Source organism: Coturnix japonica, chromosome 4 (assembly GCF_001577835.2).
Source record: "Coturnix japonica isolate 7356 chromosome 4, Coturnix japonica 2.1, whole genome shotgun sequence".
Classification (NCBI taxonomy): Eukaryota; Metazoa; Chordata; class Aves; order Galliformes; family Phasianidae; genus Coturnix; species Coturnix japonica.
The window spans coordinates 25830242-25844670 of record NC_029519.1 but is presented as its reverse complement, the minus strand read 5'-3'; the positions used below and the strand labels follow the sequence as shown (position 1 = coordinate 25844670).

The following is a 14429-nucleotide window of genomic DNA, read 5'->3' as shown; positions in this document are numbered from 1 at the left end:
AGAGCACTCAAAAGCTGCTAGAGAGGAGTTTCTGTTTGTTTGTTGTTTAGTGAAAAGCCTCTGAGTAGATTTTCTTCTGCAGGCACTGTAGATTGGAGAACAATGGTACTGGAGCATTTAGCCCAGCATTCTCCCTGCAACAGCAGTCAGGAAGCAGAGTGCAAGAAAAGCAGGCATGGCACCAGCCCTTCCTTTTTGCCAGCCACCCAGTGCTATGAGCCCAGCTGCAAGCACTTGGCTTTTCAGCCCCTACACAAGTGATAGTTTCTGCTTATTCTTGAATGGTAGGGTGCAAATAAGGAAAGCTAAGAGCCTGAGCTGCAGCAGAAACATTTTGCTTGCACTGCAGATAGGGGCAGCTTGTGCAAAGTTCTCTCGCCAGAAGTAGCTGGCATCCCAAAGCAACTCAAGACATCATTTTGCCTCCCGTGTCTTCTGTGTGAGCTTGAGAATTGCTGGAGGAAATGGTTGCCCAGCTCCAGTTGACTTTCTGAGGAAGCTGCTGATGAGGTCAGTTATTATGGCATTTCCAAGACCAATAAACACTAGAAGCGCTGGGAAGAGAGCAGTGAGAGATGAGGAGAGGCTTACAGACTGCAAAACACACTGGGGGTGGGAGCAAGAAGAGGTTGTTGAGTTGTTGGAAGGAATGTTGATGCTCTAGAGTCACTTTGCTTTCTGCAGTCTTATAACTGATGTTTGAGATCTGAACTGTGGAAATATGAGGAAAATGTCATGAGAGGTATAAAGATGGCAATATGCAAAGGAGAAGGTATTGTTCCTCACCTGCCTGATGCACGGTTCATACCCAGTGCCTTAAAACCTCCATCACCACGCAGAGCTGCTACCACTGGTGCTGGTATTCCACTTGCATTTCATAGCCCCAGATGAGAGCTCCAGGTGTCTGACAGAGCTGTGGGAAGCAGAGGAGACAAGGAGTTCTACAGCTCTGAACTCCTCACAGGGCAGCAGCTCTAGAGCAATGCTCTCCCCAGGGCCTCCTGCCTGGATGTCTTTACTAAGAGACTGGGAACGCCAGTGTGCGCGGGCTGTCTGGCAACCCTGCTGTGCTGGGACCAAAAAGCCAGCGGGTGCAGAGCTGTGGTTTAGTCAGAAACTTTGTGGTTTGAACCGCTGCTAGACAGCAGCTGCTTAGGGAGATGGTGTTCCCAAAAAAGGCATCATGCATTGCTGCAGGATCTGTCCCCAGCAGCTCTGCAGGGAGCCTTTCTCCCAATGCGTATTCAGCGTCTTGCTGCCTGGCAAGGTTTCCAGGCCTTGTACTGAGAGAACAGCCTTGAGTAGCTTATGCTGCTGTACACAGACATGGGGAACACTGCGGTGGGAATAATATCTGCTTTAGGTTCTGGCATGGCAGCCCTCTCTTATTAGCAGGGAAAGAAGAAGGCTGCCACTACTTTATTGATGAGTCAGGAAAACAAACTATGTTTTCAGTGTTGAGTGCTTCTGTGGTTCTGAATTCAAAATTTGGCAATGCCAGGCAGCTTTGGCTTTGGCAAAATTAAACACAAAAAAACCCACAAGTTACTGCTGTCCCCAGATGCGCTGAGACCATGATCTCCTGTAAATCCTTGCTGCAGCCCCCAGGACCCAGAATATGCAAGGTTAGTTTTTGGCCTAGTGTCTTCCACCTGGCAGGGAAAAAAGTCACTCTGGGGCAGCTGTGCATTTTAAAGCTGGCCCTTAATGTAATTCCAAAGTATGCTAATTGCCAGGCTTTTGTTTTCATTTGACAGTTTTGAAAAGCTTAGAAGAAAGGAGGAAAAATAAAAGAGTATTGTAAATAGCCCTAGGAAAAACTCAACCTGCTGCCCATGTAATTTTCTTTATAAACAAGCTCTCAGTGAGGGAAGCTTTATCATACAGCAGACTTGCTCAGTTCTGTATGCCTGATACCTACTCAATTTTCCATCATTTCTTAAGCGTGCTTGCTCATTGTTGAAGTTGTTACTAAGGTTACTACCACTGTTATTAAATAAGGAAGAAGTGCTTGCCTATTCCAAAGCTTGTCTGTACTTCCCTGCTATCTGTATGTCTAATTAAACATAGTTGTTCTTTCTCTCCAGACTTTGCTTAGACTGTGCTTAAACCGTTGTGGTTATAATGCCACTATTTATTTGCAATTTGAACTCAAGGCCTCTACCTCTACTCTTATTCTTGCCTCTTTTAAACTGCCCAGAAATTATTAGGTGTGTAGATAACTGAGAACTTGGAGCTACACGTCCTTCTTTACCCTGGCCCTTCACATGCAATGCTGTAATTGTAGCCCAAATTATGAAGATTTTGGGTTTTTTCTTAGACTTAAGTGGGACAAAACTGAAGCCTCTGGAAATGACAGAGGGTGAAGGACTTGACCCACACAGACGGAGATCTTAATTAAACACAGATGTCAATAGCAGTAGCATGTAATTGGTGACCTAATTGTGACTGGGCAAATAATGTTGGTGGCTTGGGGAGGATCTAGTGTGGGCATCTGAATGTGGATGCCTGGATGCCACTCTTTGAGCTAGTTACCAAGGCTGCCTTTAAGGTCAATGATAAAGAACTTCTAAAGCAAGCTTTGTGCTATTCCTATCTCAGCCTGATAGAGGGGATATGATTCTTGTCCTTAAGAATGGAATGTATCAACCTGTTCTTGTCTGCAACTTTCTTACCATTAGTTACCTGCAGGAGTTTGTGGGCACTTTCTGTCCTAGTCACCGTTTGTTTGATATGTGAGTAAGAGAAGTAAAAGAAGCAAAAGTGCCTACTGATCTGAGAAGGTGTAAGATATTTTATATTCCCATTGGGTGGGCACAGGACTTGGGAGACTGGAATTCAATTCATATACAACATCAGGTTTTCCAGAGTGAGATGCAGTGGTTTAATCTATGTTTACATCTGAACGACAAGACACTGTTTAAGTGCTAAGTGATGGTTTATATTTCTTTTGACATATGAATATTTTTCTGCTTTAGACTGAGCCCTCCTCTGTTCTCTGAGACCCAGATCCACATAGTTCTGGTAGCAGCACAAAAGCATTTTACCTGCAGACTGAAAGATTGCAGGTGGCTCATCACTGTTACAATGGGAGAGAAAGGTGGAAATTAAAAGTCTTTTAAGAAGGAAAATTAGATCAGCTGAAGCCCATTACATGAGTGCACAGCTGGTTTATGGTGCACTTCTATGGCTTATCTAACAGCAAACTATAAAGTCTTCTGCTTCATAACTCTAAGGGGTTTGGTGAGGAACTGTAGTGTTCCCAGTGACCGAGCCTTAGCTCTTGTTTACCTAGAGCATCTAACAATAGGAAACGTTCTTTTGTCTTTGTATGCTTATATGATGCTGTTCAAGTCACCAAGCTCTCAAAGGTGAACAGGACTTAAAATCTGAATATAGTTTGGATATGCAGAGATAGCTGAGAAAAAACCCATGTGTATATCATGGCAGCAGCTATGTGTGCGTGTATGCACATGTGTAAAACATAAAGATTTTTTTTATTTATTTTTTGGCCAGCAAAATACTGGGGGGGAAGGGGGAAGTTGTGTACAATGGGCAGGTACAGACATACCTAGCATTATGAGTTATAGTTCCTTGCTTTGGAGGGCTGCTTTCAAAACAGATTATAAAGTATCTGTTGGTGTGTAGCCATGAGGAGCTGGGAATTTGTTCTGTTTAGCACAGCACTGACCACCTCTCTTGGTTATCGGTTGTGTTTTTAAGGAGGCATGTTGAAGCCTTATACATCTTAAGGAGTTTTTCTGACTTTTCTTCCCATTTCTACAAGTTCAGACTCAGAACAGCTAGGAACTTGGGGAATTTCCCTGCAGACAGGCTGCTACTGCTGTACTTGGAGACACTGTCAGGCAAGCCCTGAGCAGAGCTGAGCACCTTTATGCAAAGAGGTACCTATATGGCTTAAGATGGTAATATGTGGTTTCCCCTTAATAACAGGTAGCATTTTTTCCTGAAATGATAAGATACTCTGGTAATGAGGTACCTGCAAACATAACAGCTTTAGGAGAAGGGCAAAGGAGCAAATATGGGATGTGTTCACAAGATTAGTCATTGCTGAGGTGTTCAACATCATGCAGCAGGTTCTATCCATCCCTGGGCTCTTCCCCTTCTGCCAGACTGAACACAGGCACCTTTTTTCTTGATGTCCTTAAGAGATCAACAGAAAACAGAGCTTTAGGCCAAGTGACTGCTGAAAAAAACCTCTTTTCCCATCTCACAGCCCATTGCCTGGCACTGGACATGTATGTGGATGTGCACTGTTGAGGAAGCCTGAGGTTTCCCACAGCTGCTGTCTAACCTAGGCAATCCAGATACTGGTAGGGAGTGAAGAGATTAGCCATACTGCAAAAGAATGCATCCTTGTTGGGATCTGGCTTCAAGGAAACATGAAGTCAGTGCACATATGCAAGTCAGTTACACCACTAAAGTATTTTCAGACTGGCACTGGGAGCAAGGGAGAGGTTTATGCTCAGGTGGAGGTGCCTGCTGTACAGGAAATAATGAAAGTAAGAGCTGAGCAAGGGCCTCAGATGAAGCCATTGGCTGCATAAATCATTCTTTATGTTTTAGGTTGCTTAGGGTGCTGAAGGTGAAGCACATGCTTAAATAGTTTGCTGAATCAGAACCTCAATTTGAAATCTCATTTCTTCCTCTTTACACTTCTTCAGCAGAGTTAAATGGTACATTTGCAGCTCACTCCACACAGTAGATCTGGCCTTGGGAGCCTGTGACTGTAATCACTGGGATCTGGGAGACCAGGCGAGTACTTTTCCATTAGTTGTTGTTATTTGCCTGTGTGGGATTCAAGGTCAGCTTGAAGTAAAGGCATTGAGGCAGTGAAGAAATAAAGTTTATAAGGTTTGCTTGGCCACGCTTAGGGCAAAACTACTATTCACTACTGTCTGGCTTTTAGCCTGTGGCAAATAGCTCTCAGACCATGCTTAGAGTAATCCAGGACATGTCAAGGGCATCTGGGACAATCCTTTGGCTCTGCTGTTGCAGATCTTCAAGGGTCCTGCAACATTTTTAACAGTGCCAGCTATAACCTCTATTGAAAGCAAAAGAGACTGTAAATATTTGTTTCATGAGGTTTAGCATCCCTCTCTGAAAAAAGTATTGGTGCAGAAGAAATAGTCTTACTAACTGGACCCTTAGCACACAGTGAACTTAACAGGAGCTGAGGCCTTAAGCGCATTGCGTGACTGGGCTATGTAAGACCACACAGGTTTGTGAAGGAGTCTTACAAAACTGCTGCTGCGTGCAGTCTTTTAAATAGATATGCAAAGGCAAGGCAAACAAGCAGTTCTAGTGCTGCTCTTCTTTCCTAGAGATGGATCAAGCTGATTGTACTGACGAGGGAACAGTTTGGAGGAAGGGGGGGGGGGGGGGGGGGGGGGGAGGGGAATGCATCCATTTTGGATTTTTCCAATGCCTTTTCTATGCCACGATTTTCAGTTAAGTTTTCTTTTCTTTTTTGTTGACTTTGTTATTCTAAGAGCTAACCAGTGCCGTGGCAAAGGGAAGCAGAGGCTGGGTCAGAGAGTGGCTGTTTCTTTGCAGAGCACCACAACTTTCCTCTCCCAAATGCCCCTTCAGAAGGCACGTGGGCTGGCACAGAACACTTCATAGCTTGCCAGGACTTGTGCCCATCCCAGGATGATTTGGAGTGAGGTTTCCCCAGGGGACTATTTCTAGTATCACATAGTAGTTTAAAGAGCTAGTGAATAGTGAATGAGTAGCTGTGGTACAAAACCAAATGCATGCAGCAATGCTAGTTAGGGTGCTTTGTTGCTTCTTAGCCTAAAATATGAGCTCCTTGCATTTATTTTGTAGCCTATTTTGCAGTTTTTCAAGAGGTGTAGCTTTAATGCTCTGCTGTATCTGTTTTTTATCATTATTTTTCTCCTGCAAAGATACAAAGCAGATTGGGTATGTTTTCAAAGGGTGAAGATTTATCAGCACAGCTCCCAGACAAGTCAATTAGAACCTGCCTGGCTAAAACCTCATAACCCGCCTTGAGAACATTGCTCCTGCCGTCTGTGAGGGCAGTCACAGGGAGAGTGTGGCTCAGCTGTGCTGTGTGAGGCAGGAGCAGGCTCTGCCAGCTAAGGAGTGTAGTGCTGAGGCTCTTAGCACCCTCGTTAAGACTTTTGCGCAAACAGAGGAGTGCTGGCACTCCATACGTGATGAGGTTACTGCTTCGCCTGTGCTTATCCGACTGGACTAAAGGAGGATTAAATTGGATGGGCTTGAGGAGGAGCGAGCCATGTAGATCATGCACTCTGGCTGCGTGGCAGTGATGACAGCATCTCATCCATGAAATAATTTGTGCTGTGAAGTCCAGTTAAACTTGCCAATGATTTTGTATTGAGGAAATTAATTGCATCCATTGCCTGCATTTTACTCAACAGCTTCCCCAGGGACCCTGCACTCCAAATCTCCTCGAAGCATGCCATTTAGTGACTGTGCATTCATAGTGAGGCTGGAGTTGTTGGAGATGAAGAGGCAAGAATTAGAAGGAGAAATATTTTCAAGGCAGACTGGAATTGATATGTAAGATATGTACTCTCAAGTCTGCAAGAAAAATTACAGGTTTTTTCCCCGACCATTCGTAAGTGTGCACAATACCAACTTTGCTGCTCAATTTTTTTGTATATATTTCTCCACTACTTTTTGTACATATTCTCCACTCTTGCATACTTTGTTAGTGAGGCATTCTCCATCCTGTTAGTTCCTACAGCAACAAACGTTTCTTGCGGCTGTGGGATGGGTGGTTTGAAAGAGTGCAGTAAACTCCAGGAAAGATGCCTATCTTCTCTGTTTTGCTGCAATTAATGCGTGTAGAGCCAGAAGTCCTCTTTTATCCCACAACCTGAGCAATGGAAACACAAAACTTCGGTTTGCGAGGAGGATATATCTGCACTGCAGCTGAGTCCTGGGGGAGGAATAGACCTTTCTCCCTCACTCTCCCACCTCAATAGGAATGTCCCTTTCCCTCCCCTCACCCTTCCCTTTCTGGCAGTGCTGAGGGAAGCACGTCCTGATGCCTGCTTCGCTAGCTGTGTTGGCCCACATTAGAATCCCACTATGCTGACCGCAGGTGGTCAGAGTCACAGCATTTGACTTCACTGGTGCTGTCACCTCTTTGCTCTCTTGCAGTGCCTTTTTTGCTGCTGTTCTTCCCTAGGCTTCACTTGACCTCACAGCGTGATCCTTCTGCTGGCTGGGCGGGCAACTTCTGTGAGGGCCTGCACACTACTGGCCCTGCATCCAGCTGCTGCTTAAAACACTAACTCCTCCTGTTCAATGGACCCAGCTAAAATGAGCATTTTCCTTACTGCTAGCTCTTTCAGGCTTGCCTGATGCCCTGAGCTTGTTTTACTCCTTGCTGTTAACACAAGTGGTTTGTTCTTCAGACAGCTGCTTGCAAAAACAAGGCCGGTGGTAGTCTCCAGCAGACCTGAGTTGCTCAGATAACAGGCAGCAGTTTAACCTCATTCTTTCAGCAGAGGTTACTCAGTGAACCTGCAGAGGTTACTGGGGAGATTGGCAGAGCAAGACTTTTACCAGCTTCAAACAGATTTCACAATGGGAATTTCCTGTGTATTTGAAATGCTTCAGTGGCCTGCAGGGCAACAAAGCTGGTGAAAGGTCTGGAGCACAAGTCTTGCGAGGAGCAGCTGAGGGAAGTGGCACTGTTCAGTCTGGAGAAGAGGAGGCTCAGGGGAGACCTTATCACTCTGTACAACTGCGTGAAAGGAGGTTGTAGCAAGGTGGGGATCAGCGTCTTCTTGTGGGTAACAGTGATAGGGTGAGAAGTAATGGCCTCAAGCTGTGCCAAGGAAGGTTCAGGTTAGACAGCAGGAAAAACAAGTTATCAGAAAGAGTGGTCAGGCACTAGAACAGGCTTCCTAGGGACATGGTGGAGTCACCATCCCTGGAGGTGTTCGAGAATCATGGAGATGTGGCACTGAGTGACATGGTTAATGAGCATGGTGGGGATCAGCTGATAGTTGGACTAGGTGATCTTAGAAGTCTTTTTCTAACCTTAATGATTCTGTGAGTCGTTAAGAATGGGCATACAGGCCCAGCATGGAGGAGTGCAGCGTGTGCTTTAAGTGAGCAGTTACAATCCCTAATCAATTTGCTGTGTCAGGCTTCATCCGATGTAGGCATTGATGCATTGTGTGCAGCAGCATAAGGAAGTTCAGGTAGTGGCGATGGTTTGATGCTCAAAGTATTTTCACCTGTTGGAAGCAGCCTCCCGTCCATGGGCTTTGCCTGGCCACTTGTCTGATCTCAGTTCTGGTTTCTGAACACCTGTCTTGCTCTGCCCTCATCTCTGTGAGACACCTGTGCAGCCTGAGGCTGCTGTGGTGCTGAAGGACCTCATACACTGGTCACAAGATGCGGTCCATGTTGCCTTTGGCACTGTTGACTTGTTAATGGTTATCTCTGAGGCAGTCCAGAAAGGACGCAGATGTTCAAGAGATGTGCGGTCCTTTCAGATGTTTGAGCTGAATTGGTGGCATGCAAATGGCGATAGGTATTATTCCCTGTTGATCTCAGATGAGGTTGTTACAGCTGTTGCACCTTTGGTTAGGTGATTGGTCAGGGCCAGCGTGTTGAGTAGTGCCACTTGACACAACGTCTGTGACACGTGCTGAGCATTTGGGCACGGTGCAAAAAAGCTGGGGAGTGAACTTGCTGCAGCGTGTCTGCAGGCTGTGAGCCCCTGTGTCTGCAGGCTGCCGTGTCATCTGGCCATCAGCTGGAAGCAGAGCTGTGTTAGGCATTGCAAGTGGTGCTCCGCTTCCACAGGCAGGAAAAGGATTTAGTCTCTGTGCCTTTTTCTTCTTTTCTTTTTTTCTTTTAAATTTTTGAAAGAGCAATAAAAGAACTAAGCAGCCGCCGTCCTGGTCACTCCCCATACATAATTGAAATAGCTGCCCGCTGAAGTCAGCATAAGCAGGGGGGATGGGGCCGGGTAAGTGGCTCTGACTGTTGCTATAACAACAGCACCTTGGTCTAATTTCTTTTGAAAAATGAATTGCTGCTGGTAGGATGAAGCGAAGCAGCTTCTCCCGGCAGATGAAAGCCCTGCCGACAGCCTCGGTGCTCTGTTGTTTATGTGTCGGGTGTGCTGTGGCATGTCCGAGCAGCCCTGCTGAAAATTTCAGGGCAGGTTAGATCAGCTGGGCCAGGTCCTAGTGCGGCTGTGTGTTGGCATGCACAGCTCCTGTCCTCCTCTGCCCCCCAGTTGAGTCCTTTAAAAAGTCAGCCCACTAAAGTTTGACCTTTTCCTGCTCCGCGACAAGAGTTTCTCCAAAGGCATGTAAATAACAGCAAGTCCTGCTTCACCCTGCTTTCTGCTTTGAAATGCAATTCCATCGGCCAAATATTTTGTGTAAATAAAGGTAAAAGCCTATGAACCTGGCAAGGATTTTATTTTTGTTTTGTTTTATGCATCAACAGTTTTCTGCTCCAAGATATAAATCTCTACTCTGAGGCTAATGTCTTCGTGAAGCATATTGTAAATCACATGCACAAGCTAAGCACTACTTCTAAGAAGGAAGTGGAAGACACTTTGCAGAAGAATATTTTACTTCAGGCTTTGTTTTTACAGAGAGAAAGGGAGGTGCTGGAGTTTCATTCCAAGTCACTCTGCAGTCCTATTGCAGTAAGCTGCTGGCCTGTCTGTGGTCAGTGTACGACTCTGAAGTCATCCACTAGTTTACATAGTGATTGAGAATAAGATCAGGCTATGAAAACAGCCACCTGCACTGAAATAAGTTGTTAAGAATATTTATGTGTCGTACCTAAAAAAAAGATGCCTTTATTTTTGTGGCCCCCAAGCCCTCCCAGATGCTAGAGCTAAGATGCTTCACCACCCATGAAGTCTGTATGCAGCAAGTTCCTTCCCAATAAACCTATGTGTTACATTTCTTTCCACCCACAGTTGCTCAGCGAGCAAATGAACAAAGTAAAGAGAATAGACTGTTCTATTGACTCTTAGCCCCCCACACCCAAAAATGCCTGAAGGAGAATAATTTGGAGCTGGAAACTGGTTTTTGGGTTTGTTTTTTTTTTTTTGTTTGCAGCAAGGCAAGATCTTTGTACAGTTGATATTTGATGGAAAATAGTTTCCATCTTAAATCTGCTTTTTGTTGTAATACATAATAAACACTGATATTAATATTTATATACTGGCCCTGCTTTTACTTTCACTGAAGTCCTTGTATATTTGTACAGGGGGACATCCAAGTTTTACAGCATGACTACATCTTTAGGAGCTGGTATTTTTAGGGTTGGTTATTTGCCTGTGGGTAGTTTTGATTCTCTTGGTAAACATTCATGTACAAATAAGGTGATGGATTCAGGATAAATTACTAAAAGATGTAAAATGTGAAATGGTTTCACTCTTACTCCTGTTCCATAAGGGATGCCCGCAAAGTGCTGTGAAACGTATGGAGTCAGTTTTGTTTTATTTCTCAGGAGATAATCACTCTTACTAATCCCTGACTCGACATTAAGACAGGTCTGTCTTTCTTACATGGCCTTCTCTTCATCACTAGAAGTCTGCCAGAGGCCCCTCGCTGTGGCAGTTCCCACTGCAGCTCAGTATTTAGCTAACACGGTCTCAGGGCAAAGGGAAAACAGGCTCACTGGAAGACTGTAGCCAGAGTGACATCGCATAAATACAGTGATGGTCAGCTTAATGCAGGATTTTAGGGCAAGGAGGCAGCGGGTGAGAGCCATGTAGTGTCTAGTTGTGCCCGGCGCTGTCCTCCCAGTGTCCCGCATAGGACTGGGGGAAAGGCAGGGAGCTGCCATATCCAAGCTACTCCCTCTGAGTGGGGATGAGACATGAGTTTGCTTACCTGTTCTGCACTCGGGATGAAAGGGGAGCCTGCTTTCTGGGATGGGAGAACTAAATGGGGTCTGCTGTGTGGGAAGAAACAAGGTTGAGGACCTCAAGTTTAGGGCAGAGATGGGAGCTGAGTGGCTGAGATTTTCATACCAGTAAAAGTACTTTAAAAAATTGATAAAATCTTTCCTTTTTTTTTTTTTTTTTTTTTTGTGTGTGTGTGTGTGTGTGTTCTTCTATTGTTATAGTATCAAGGATGCAAGTGTGTCCTGAAGGAGTTCTCTAGAGCTGTGATCTCCTTGCTTCCTCCCCTCCCTGCTATTGTTTTTGTGGGAGCTAAAGAAGGCTGCTTTTTTTAGCCTGGTACATTGAGCAGAGAACTTAATGTTTGATTGAGGTAGGAGGGGACTGTACTCTGTAACACTGCTTTACTACTCTTTTTTTTAACATAAAATAAAACATATATGAGTAGGTTATTCTTTATAACATTCTCACAGCTAATTTGGTCGATTTCCTGGACTTTTCCTGTTATCGTTTCTGTTAGTTATTTGTCTTTTATGTTAGCCTCTATCACATACAGTATTGCCTTTTCTTTTTTTGTGTGTGATTTGATTGGGTTAGCATTGTGCAAAATACATGCTATTTTTTGGAGTGGCTATGCTTTTTCATCATTTAAAACTGATTCTCAATATGTTTTGCAGCCAAAGAACAGAGTGTGTTCAAATGAAGCCACGTTAATTAATTTTTTTGGATATTTTCTTTTGCATCAACGGTACATTTCAATACGCATATTCAATCACTTGTATTGTAGATATTTTGTCACTGTGTTAAGCACCAACCAGTTAGAATACTCAGTTTGTTCTGTAAAATTCAGGTGGTTTGGAGAGTAGAAGCAAGTTCTACAGAACTGTTTCTGGAGCTGTGGACCTGTGCTCTCCTACTAAAGGAGTGGGTGTTCTGGTTTTTGCAGTTGTTGTTTTGAATAGTTGGTTGGTTTGTTTTAGACTGTCTTCTCAAATTGGTCAAGGCATAGGAATGCCTTGAGGCATTAGGAAGGAAGCTTCCTAATGGTTTTTTAAAACCTACTGCCAGTAGTCAGCTTGGTAACTAGTTTGTGTCACAAGGCTCAATCAGCACTTTGTCTCTGCAACTGGTCAACACTGGTTCTTTTTCTCTTGTTTTCCTTTAAGCTTCAAGAGACTGTAAAAAGGAAGTTGGAAGGCGCACGATCACCTCTCAATGGAGAGCAGCAGAATGGAGTTTGCGATGGCAGCTTTTCTCCAACCAGCAAGCGGATACGGAAAGATGTACCAGGCATCGAGGCAATCAACAACTTGCCCAATAACTTGCCTTTGCCTGCTGTTTCTCCTCTTCACCAGCTTGACATGAAAGCATCCCTGCCCCTGCAGAACAGTGGAACTCACGGTAGTGGGCTAGAAGACTTGGGTAAAAATGGTGGGCTTTCAGAGATAAAGCTCCCTGTTAATGGTTGCAGTGAGTTAGACGATGGTTTTAATGTCCTTCAGAACAAGGAGCTAAAGCAAGAGCCCTTGGATGATCCTACCTGCATAGACACTTCAGAGACATCCCTTTCAAATCAGAACAAACTCTTCTCAGACATTAATCTGAATGATCAAGAGTGGCAGGAGCTAATAGATGAACTAGCAAACACTGTTCCAGAAGATGACATACAAGATTTGTTCAATGAAGACTTTGAAGAGAAGAAGGAGCCAGACCTTACAAGGCCTGCCACGGAGACTCAAGAGAGTGCAAGTGTCAAAAGTGATCCATCTCATTCCCCATTTGCTCATGTTCCCTTAGGATCTCCCCAGGTGAGGCCTTCTTCCTCTGGTCCTCCATTCTCAAATGTTTCCACAGCCTCTAGCATAACTTCTGTATCCAGTGCTCCACCAGCTCCAATCCCTGCAGGCTCACCAGCAAACTGTGTTGTTCAGTCACCTCAGACTCCCAACCAGGCCCACACTCCAGGCCAACCTCAGACACGATCTGGAAATGGCTATCTCATGAACCCAGCAGCAGCAACTGTGGCAGGATCAGGGCCTGGACCGGTCAATATACCAAGTGCTGACTTGTCTCCAGCTGAACAGCTCAAGCAAATGGCCGCACAGCAGCAGCAAAGAGCTAAGCTCATGCAGCAGAAGCAGCAGCAGCATCCAAATCAAGCCTCAAGCTGGTCACCTGTGGGACCTCCATCTAGTCCGTATGGAGGGCCTTTCAGTGCAGAGAAACCAAATAGTCCAATGATGTATCCCCAAGCCTTTAACAACCAAAACCCAATAGTGCCTCCTATGGCAAACAATCCACAGAAGACCACAATGAATAACTACCTCCCTCAGAATCACATGAATATGATCAATCAGCAGCCAAATAACCTGGGCACAAACTCTTTAAGCAAACAGCCTAATATGCTTTCTTATGGCAACACCAAACCTCTGACCCACTTCAATGCTGAGCTGAGCCAGAGGATGACCCCACCAATGGCAAATCCCAGCAAGAACCCTATGATGCCATACATACAGCAGCAGCAGTCCCAGCAGCCGCAGATGCAAGCTCAGATGGCACACCTGAGTGAGGAACAGAAACGCATGCTCATCATGAAGCAGAAAGGCATGCTGAACCAGCCCATGGCATATGCAACGCTTCCTTCCCTTGGTCAGGTAAGTGCGATTATGCAGTATGCGAACAACCAGAGTGAGGTTTAATAACTCTTTGTATCGTTTCCTCCTACTCTTCTTTTTTTCTGGAAAATATGGAATGCCATTGCAGATGCCTTTTGGATTTTTCATGTGATACTGGAGTTTGATCGTTTTAAGAAATAACTGAAATTATGTTGCATTATGTTTAAGGTATGTTATTAAATGACTTTTTCTGAACCAGAGCTTTCCTTGTTCTGCTGGTGAGTGCATAGGGCCGCTCTATAAAGCTTTGGTTTTGAAGTTACTGCTCCCTGGAGAGTTTGTTTCATTTTCTCATAATATAAAACTTGATGCTTTTAGATCCCAAACCTCTGTATGGCTTAATTTCCAGAGTGTAGTTGGCATTATAACAGAAAGATGGAGTGGTTGGCTCACACTCTTGGGGTGAACACATTTGACATTTTGGCTCAGGGAGCGAAGGAAAGACATTCTGAGTGCTGAATATCTTTGGTCTCCATTGGAAAAAGTAAACGTAACTGAATGGTTTTAGTGGTGCTTGAACCATGGCTGAAATGAGATGGTTTATTCCAGGACTTTCAAGAAGTCTTTCGCAGTCTTAAATATTATAATGTTGGGAATCTGTAGAGTCTTCTGACTCACTTTCAGCAAAAGGCTAAAGCTGTGTTGGCTTGAGTGACTTGGCATCGGTCTTTCTTGTATTCCATACTAACCTCCAGTGTGGCAGATGCCAGGCTTGGGGAATACTTTGGAATGAATTAATAACTGTTTTGAGTAATGGTTGTAGTAATGACAAACAGCCCTGTCACCACCTAGCTCAGCCGAGTATTCTTACTTGAGTAGGCTCTGGAAACATCTGCATGGTGGTG

The 14429-nt window shown here is 44.7% G+C and overlaps 1 protein-coding gene across 2 annotated transcripts in view; it reads left to right on the top strand.

The window, feature by feature from the left end:
* Nucleotides 1-14429, top strand: part of MAML3 (mastermind like transcriptional coactivator 3) — a 193193-nt gene that overhangs the window by 109200 nt on the left and 69564 nt on the right. For both annotated transcript variants that reach the window (XM_015861040.2, XM_015861039.2), the window contains exon 2: nt 12076-13563. In XM_015861040.2, the coding sequence (XP_015716526.1) occupies nt 12076-13563 (1488 nt within the window). The remainder of the gene's footprint in view (nt 1-12075; nt 13564-14429) is intronic.